This window comes from Petromyzon marinus, chromosome 33, assembly GCF_048934315.1.
Source record: "Petromyzon marinus isolate PM22_M1 ecotype Great Lakes invasive population chromosome 33, UKy_Petmar_22M1.pri1.0, whole genome shotgun sequence".
NCBI classification, from domain to species: domain Eukaryota; kingdom Metazoa; phylum Chordata; class Hyperoartia; order Petromyzontiformes; family Petromyzontidae; genus Petromyzon; species Petromyzon marinus.
In genome coordinates, this window is record NC_133699.1 from 2,711,668 (window position 1) to 2,720,284 (window position 8,617).

The following is an 8,617-nucleotide window of genomic DNA, read 5'->3' on the forward strand; positions in this document are numbered from 1 at the left end:
GACTGTGCACCCAATTTTCTCTCGACTGTCCGTGCCGGGCGGGCTTGGGGTTCGGGCGGCCGGGGGTGATCTCGGGCCAGGCTGCGCTGAAGGCCCAGAGTCCAAAGACGGGACGGTACCCTCGCCCGGCGTTCGGAGCGAAGACGTCAAAACTGGCGGAGACTTCCTTCCCAGCGGGGCGACCCTGGCCCGGGGTCTCTGCGTCATCTGCCGCCATGGCCTTGCTGGATGACGAGTCTCTCCCCGAGTTTGTGGTTTGACCCCTGGAGTTACACCCCCTCCCACCGGCCCCCTTGGCTTCGAACCGTGGCTTCCACGTCTATACATAAATATATAACGTCGTCCTCGCGCCAAGCAGTGCCTTGACTTTTTTCGAAGCTCGTCAAAAAACGAAAGTGGGCGACCGGCAAGCTCTCGCAAAGGGACAACCGCGGCGTCGCTGCGATTGCCGGTGAATCGCCATAAAATCTTCGCCACGAAAGGTTGCCAACACCACCGCCGCGTGGCCTGCTTCTATATGATGGGTGCTTTAGGAGTTGTTCTTTTTGCATATATATGTGAATTAGCAAGATGGCGCTTATTTTTACGTAACTTGTATTATAATGTGCCCGCAATGGTTGTAGTTGGAAGGGGTTCATGAGAAAGTGGTATACATAGATAAGAGGAAGACCAAATGTGGGCAGCGTTGGCTTCAGTGCAGGCCATTTGGAAGTCAAGCCTAGCATTCATCGTCAAAGTCGTTTGTGGTCAGCATGACCCTTGTTTTGACCGGGTAAGATCCCCTACGCTCTTAACCTCTTTTTCTTCTGAAATCTAATCCGACAAATACGGCCGCTTTTCTGGTACTCCCCCAATGGGGTGTCCCTCTTGCAGAGTGCATCGGGGTTAATAGAGCCGATGAATTCAGGAACCACAGGGTGGGCACCGATCCATTATGTTGCGGCGAAGGCATTGGGCAGGTGTGAAGTGTGTCCAGTAGCAATGCCAGGGAACCTTTTTTCTAAAGCAAACAAACGCAAAAGCGTACACGTGGTGAAGAGGCATGGAGGTGTACATGGAAACGATTTGGATGCTTGTGCACTTGACCGACCGAGTCTCTGAAATTATCTTGCGCCCATTTACTAACCCGTGCACGTCAGGTGCTGCTTCCGTACTCAACCCGAGCGTTGGAAAAACGTCAAATGTTGCGCGCCATGTGCATAATTTACCTCTTCCCGCGCATATTTCCATGGCAGCGTCATAACGGGGCATATGCAATCAATTATGCTTCCATTCTAAAACAATGCCGAGTGTGTATTCTGTTGAGAAAATCATGACAGATTGTAGGAAAGGGGAAATAATTGCTCTTCGAGGAAGCTCTCTAACCTAATAATGAAAAAAAATGTTACTTCATCCATAGTTTTCAAAAATCTACAGAGAAAACAGCCCTTGAAAATGTTGCCACTCCACTATGTGGAGGCTTGCTAAATTTGTAAAATGAATGGCAGCGTAGACCTAACGTGTGTAGATGTAACATGTGAGACGTAACGTGTGTCGACGTAATATACGCACCAGCGCATCCCCGACAGTGTCCCATTCGTTTTTATTTTTTTTTTACTTGAAAATGCCACCAATAGCCATGAGCGAGCCCTCTTCGTATTATATATTATATATTGCGCCACGGCTTCAGTAATTACATCAGCGGGCGCGAAACCGAATCGTTTCTTGAAAAACTGCTCCAATTATTAACCAGAGGGCGGCGGCAGCGGCGGCAGCGGCGGCAGCGGCGGCAGCGGCGGCAGCGGCGGCACCACCGGAGCATCGAATCTTTTAAGTGGGGCTCATGGGGGGTCAGCAGGGGTCATGCAAGGGGCGGCAGTGGCAGTGAGCGATTGTTCTTTGGGATATTGCTATCGACCCCTTTTATGAATGTTTCTGTGATGTCTCATCATTACAAAAGTGTGTGTGTGTGGTTTTTTTTTTCCTCTGCGTGCTTTTCGCTTTGACGATGCCGTTGTGCGATGATGGTAAGCACGCTGGATTCGCAATCCGAAAGTCGCCAGTTAAATTTGCGTTCTAGAAAGCCCTTCACCCATGTGCAGCCAGCGGTGTAAATCAACACACCAGTTTAATTGATGGGCAGGTTGTGTGGGTACTCCCACCTCTTCCAAAGCATCTGGCTAGCATGGAAGAGTAGGCCAAATACCGTTTAGAGTGGTTCACTCTAGTGGGGGAGACCCTTTCGCCAGCAGTGGTGTGTATTGCAAGGCTGCACCTTTTTGCTATTTGGTTTGGCTTCCCAACTTTAGCAGTGCTGCAGCAGAGACTTGAGTGCAGTATTACGTTGAAAATTTAATCGTCGGTATTTCGTAAGTTGACCGATTTTATTTTTCTTCGATTAAGTAGTGATCTCCAAAGCTTGGTGTAATGTTGTTTGTGAAGAATATTACGCCAAGGAACTTTACGAATGGGGTAAAAAAAAACACATTGAATATCCCGCAGTACTAGATTATGGAGTGCAATTGCATGTAGGTGGGAGGGAACGGTAGGTAGTCGGTGCACTGCGCTTTGAACCAGGTGACCCGAGTTCGATTCCCAGAGTCGACACCAGCAGCGTTGGTCATCGCTCTGGTCGTGGGCTACCCGTTCACCGACCCGCACTGACCAACGTGGCGAAGTATGGTCAAGCAACTCATGGCAGAGAGGCATGGGGGGGACCTTCATCCAGCAGAAGGTCGACAAAAAGATTGTAAAAAATATATATACACGTAACGTACGTGTCCTGTATATATATAAAATTGTAAAGATGTGTTATTCATACTTGCTCATGGGTGCAAGCTTTAAAAGGCTGTTTTTTTTTTAAAGGCTCTCAATGTGCATATGAAGGAAGACGAGAGACAGATTGCCACCCGTGACGCGGTGATGACCGTGTGTGCTCCGCTTCAAAGATTTCTCATGGAGGAGTGGCAGAATTCCAAATGCGGTGGGAATGGAAGGCGATGGACTCTGGGAGGTCCCGCGTGGAATTTAAATCTTCACAGCAGCCCCATTTATGAGCGACTTGAGGCTGATGGATCAGTCGCACAGCCAGCCCGGCGGCTTGTATGAAGACTGGAAAGGAGGGAGGTGAACTTCTTTCAGCAAAAGGCTTAAATCAGTATTATAGTAGCGCACAGTGCACCGGAGCGCACGGTAATGCAGAATTCTTAGACAAGTCCCATGGACGGTTTTGCCTTGTGTGCGCAGTGCTTGTACAGTACCAATTTGTGCACACTTGTCAGCCATGCATCGCATGGCCTCTATTGTGGTACAAGGATAGTGAAACGGTAATTGAAGAGCAGTGATTTAGTGAGTGATGTTCGGAGTGTGGGAGAGCACTTTGGACACATGGTAGAAAGACCATCTCTTTGAGCTCAACTCTCACATTGAACAGATCTCTGCTGCAGATAGCTGGGGTGGGGAGCAACTGGGGGCTGTCGTGAGTGTTTACACGCCCTCAAATATTTTAGATGCGGCTAAAGAGAACCCGCAACGTTTTCGACGAAAACCCGAACATTTTTGGGGTCTGCGTATTTCTCCCGTCCACGAGCTGATACATGCTGATAATGCTGATGACGGGAGCTAGTAGTTGTGCAGTAAGAACTCATCTGTGCCCCAGAGGTGGGGATGAACTCGGTGGATCCTATCTGTGATCTCACCGATAACCACCGGGGAAAAAATGTGCCAGTTAGAGGACACGCCCTACTTGGAAAGTGTGGCTTCGTCCCTGATAGACGGGGCACTTTGAACCGCGGTTTACACTTCTTGCAAGGTTGGTGTCGCTTGACTGTGTGACGCATAGCGCAGCGGTCCATCATTTTTATGCACAATGTGACTTACATGACGAACTTGGCATTTTTACTTGTTGCTCTTGTAATTTTGATAACAAGCGGGAGTCGCAAATGGTGCTCGTCAAACTTGGTGCTCATCGTACAGGGTGAAGTGACGGTGCAGCGAATGTTTCTGAGCAATAGGGTGTCCTCGAAATAGCGGGCTAATTCAGGGGGTGGGCTGCCCTGGTGAATCATTATTTCCACGATGCCTATTTAGGTGGCTGTAATTGCATTATTGCTATTGCTCTTTATATTGTAGCAAGCATTTATAAGCAACAAAAAGGAACGGTAACAAAAAAAATAACGCACCACTGAAAATACTGAAAGTCACAAGACATTTCTGGAACGCACCATATGGTGCCACGTGGTCATTGCTGTCTGGAGCTAACCCGGGACTGGCCGCTGTGCGACGTTCACACTCGGCGTGGAGATGCAGCTGGCAACAACAAGCCAGCATTATTGCGTTACACGCTGATCGCTTTCACCTCCGGGAGGACGAGTTTCAGTTTATTCCCAATGAGCCCCGTTAGATTGTGGTGACGCGGTATATATCCACTCGCATTATTTCGACGACAAAGCTAGTTAACAACGGAGCACGGGCGATGTGCAATGAACGTTTGTGACCAGATTTGGCAATTAGTTTGTACACGATCATTGCAGGGTTTGTTGAACGGTCATGCCCTGAGTTTGTTGCAAGGATCGATGGCATTCTTTACTATGGAGAGAGTCAATTGTAATACTTACATCATGGTCAAAGTGTCAGATGTTATTGTCTGGTGTACTAGCTTTTTTCCTTGCTTACCAGCACAACAGTTTTAAAATTATGTTAAGTGCAGTAATACCATAGAAAATTAGGTAACAACGCATCGATGAACATACATTCTTACACTTAAGTTACGTGCAAATCATATGCTGATAATGCTACAATTAGTCTCAGTATACCACAATGCAAATGCAACACAACACAATGCAAGCGAGCCAATATTGTCAACGGCATGCGTCAAACCAATACAAGAAATAATCGATTTTTTAATCGAGTTGTGACACTAAACCATGACAATTTATGGAATTTCTGAGAAGTTAACGATTGCCTGTTTAACAGTAATCACAACTCTCTATTGTATAGACCAGGGGTGGGGAACGTCCGGCCTGCGGGCCATATAAGGCCTGCAAAATCATTTGGTCTGGCCCTGCCAAGGCAACCGCAGGCGGGGCTCGAAATTCAATAAATCTTGGAGCAAACCTGCACAAGCAGTTGCGAGTAGCAACATCATCAATACCAGCTAACATCATCACACGCCTCGCCAAAGAGAAGCAGTTCCAGCCATCACATTAGGGGTGAGTTAATGAAATATTTGACCAAATATAACAGGCTAATTTTTAAGTTGATGATTTTGTATGGCCCGCGAATTATGTTGTAAATATCCAAATGGCCCTTGGAAGACAAAAGGTTCCCCACCCCTGGTATAGACCCTGGACCGCTGGGAGAAGTATTGTTCACGGGAGGTCATTGTAACACTGCTTTAAAACAGTTCCACTTCATCTTTGCCCCGTGAGTCATTGGGCAATAGCAGTGCTAATAAACGAGAAAGGAAGCAGGCAATTTAGCAAGCTCACAAAAATATCCAGTTAATGATGATAAACACGAGTAACGTGTTTTTTTTACGGCGAAAGCACAAGAGGAAATCCCCGGCATGCTCTGCACCCCAAGATGACGGCGCCATTCTCACATAGATTCTGCCCATGGTTATTTGTCTACGTATTGTGGTGCCAATGCCCTAGGTGGCAAGGTTTTGTGTCTGGTCTGTGGGAGACGGTGCTGTCCGATGTAACAGCCGCACTGGGTTTGGCCATGTCGGCAAAACAAGCGTAGTTTTGTGATCACCCTTTGGCTGAATTATTAATTCATCCCCTGAAGTGTGGCGGGACAGCTGTTGTATCTCAGACGCGGCGGACCGTCCTGCTTGCGACGCTGGACATTGGAGGGAGCGTTGTGTGCCGTGTTCACGATGGTGGGAATTCACCGCTCTTGTGCCGCGTTTCCCAACCACGACTCGCGCTGTCTCCCGAGCCTCCGCGGGGTTGTCTGCAAGTGGGTCCGATGTTTTCAGTATTACAATAGCACCTTTTTTATACATGTTAAGTATTTTTTATACATTTTTTTTGTCATATCTGAAATGTATATTTTTCTACGCGTTTATATGCGAAACTTCGTTTGAGTATTCAATGCAGTGCATCTCCAATTAAGTGCTTTGATTTGTAAGTGTATTTACAGTGCAGTATATTAATTTCCCAGCCTGCAGAGTACTGTATATATCTGCAATTACAGATTTTTGAATAAAATTTAAACCTATGATATAAAACCACTTGTGAAGTTATTTGATGATGAACTTTCTTCATTGATCACAGGCTGAGTTTAAAATGCCGAACGTGTTTTGACCTCTTAAGTGTTGCACGTTGCCATAATAAAATGCTGTTTTTCCACCAGGCTCTAAGGCTCTCCAAGAGAGGGTGCAGAAAATGGAAGTAAAACATTAACTGACTACACTTGTTTTTCATCCATTGTTGTACAGTACTACACTTCTATTGTTCAACATCGATGCTCCCTCACCTTCACTGACCGGCGTGGTGAATTGTGGTTAAATAACCCACAAGACCTGCACGGTGTGAGTAGGCCCTCATACAGTCGTGGAAGATGCTGGGGACGGTTCGCAGAGATGGAGGTCTGTGTCATTTGTAAGGCACCCAATCGGCCGAGGGGATCTTGTTGGCGTTGACGTAAGGGCTATAAACGTTCACATGAATGCGAGTACCCCCTTTCTAATGCAGACATTCATTCAGCAGTGCATAGAGAATTCCTGTTGCTTGTTTTTTTTTGTCGCCAGAGATAAGGATGAGCGGGCAGGCTTTGGGCTGCACAAATGTCCACCAATGTGCAGCCAAGAGAGCTGGTTTGGGGGTTGGGGGGGGGATATAATCCTTGGATTGAATGGAATCTGTGTTCCTAGAAGACAACAAAGGTTTGCGGTGTCTGTCAGCTGGCGGGCCATGTGACTTTTAGTGAAATTCAGATTTCTCGTGTGAAAAACAGATTTCAGAGTCTGCGAGAATATTCGAAAACATGCATAGCACCCCCCCATCTTTCCAATGCCCCTTCTTTGACACTAACCCCATTTTTATCAGCACCTGTCACATTGTTTCAATACGAGTCAGTTTTGTTCAATGGGTCTTTTATTTCAAAGTGAAAACGTGTGATTTTTTTTATAGCATGGACTCGTGTTGAATAAACATGTGGTGAATTCCGTAAGCTTCCAATGCAGATTATGGGAGTGTGCATGATATACTAGTAATGATGATGACTAATTCATCAAAACGTAAGTAAAACATTGTGAAACTTATTGGTTCTACAGTATATAAATAATTAAAACACAATCGACATCGCTTTGTCAATCCACTGTGGAACGAAAATCTCCCAATGCCCTGCCGGTCATCGAGCTTGTTTAACCATACTTTGTACCATACTGATCAGTGCAGGCTCGTGAGAGTGGGACCCAGGACTGGTTTAGATATCACTCGCCACGAATGTTAGCCTTGTCCGATCCGACTCGGGTTTTTTAGGTTCATAGCGCAGTTCATTAACCACTCCGCCACTCATCCACTGCACAATTCCAATATTTTAGTGTTATCGATCATGGCCAATGCTCTACACTCGTGTAATTGTAATACGTTTGTGTAACATGTTTTCCATAGTCCAGTGCAGTAGTTGACCCGGGCTGCACGCACCCCCTGGGGGTGCGAGATGCTCTTCCTGGGCGTGCGATACATGCCAGATGTTTTAGTAGGTAAATAATCTAAAACACAAACTAAGCACGGGCACGTCAGTACATATACTTTGTTTCAACATAACCTATGTATTTAACACATTTTATATTACGATTCAGAACCAAAGAGGGGGGGGGGAGTGCAAGGCTGCAGAGAAGGTTAAGAACCACTCGTCCAGTGTGTTGATGCAGTTGCAATGCTTGATGTCTGCTTAATGAACGTAGTTTTTATTAAGCCATTGGATAATTGTGTAATAATGCAACGACTCTTATTGTTGCGTATATTATTTCATCACCTGCTTTCTGGACCTGGATCTTAGCATGGTGGTAAATATAAATCTTATTTTGCTCTGTGCGCTCACTGCCCTCTGGTGGACAACATTGCCCTCTCTATTTTCCTCTGCTGCTCATAACCCCAACTAGACGCTTGGTGGCAGTCTGAGTCTACCTCTGGGTCACGGTGAGTCCGGGTCAGTCAAGGGGAACATTCTCACGGTTCGACCATTTGTGCGTCTCCTCTGATTCACTCATTCCCGCAATTCGCTCAGGGGGTTGTGTCGGACAGTGAAAGAGGCCACACTTTTGCGTGGCCGTGGCACGACCACGAGATGGCAGTACATTGATGATTTACTGAACCTTATCCGTTCCGAGCTTTTTTTACATTCTGCTTTCTGTAGGTACTATAGTGTCCTCCAAGCATGCCGCATGCTCATTCATGATGGAATTTGCCAAATATCTCAATGCAGGACTCCTGAAAACGATGAATGCGATTCACCTGGGGGTTGGCCATATCCGGCGTGACATGAAATAGATCAAATACATTTCCATTTGGAGCTCTGGATGCGAGTAGTGTGCCCTGATTGGCGGAATCACAGACCTACATCTGAAGTCTTTATCCACCCCAGGGACACGGTCAACGTGCGTTTCTCACACGTCAATCAACCA

The 8,617-nt window shown here is 46.6% G+C and overlaps 1 protein-coding gene across 4 annotated transcripts in view; it reads left to right on the forward strand.

Annotated features, from left to right (window-relative positions):
* The window catches only part of FRMD6 (FERM domain containing 6), a 40,984-nt gene extending 34,770 nt beyond the window's left edge, over positions 1–6,214 (forward strand). For all 4 annotated transcript variants that reach the window (XM_032964850.2, XM_032964852.2, XM_032964851.2 and 1 more), the window contains exon 15: positions 81–6,214. In XM_032964850.2, coding sequence (XP_032820741.2) covers positions 81–260 — 180 coding nt within the window. In that variant the 3' untranslated portion in view covers positions 261–6,214. The remainder of the gene's footprint in view (positions 1–80) is intronic.
* Positions 6,215–8,617: the final 2,403 nt, after the last annotated feature.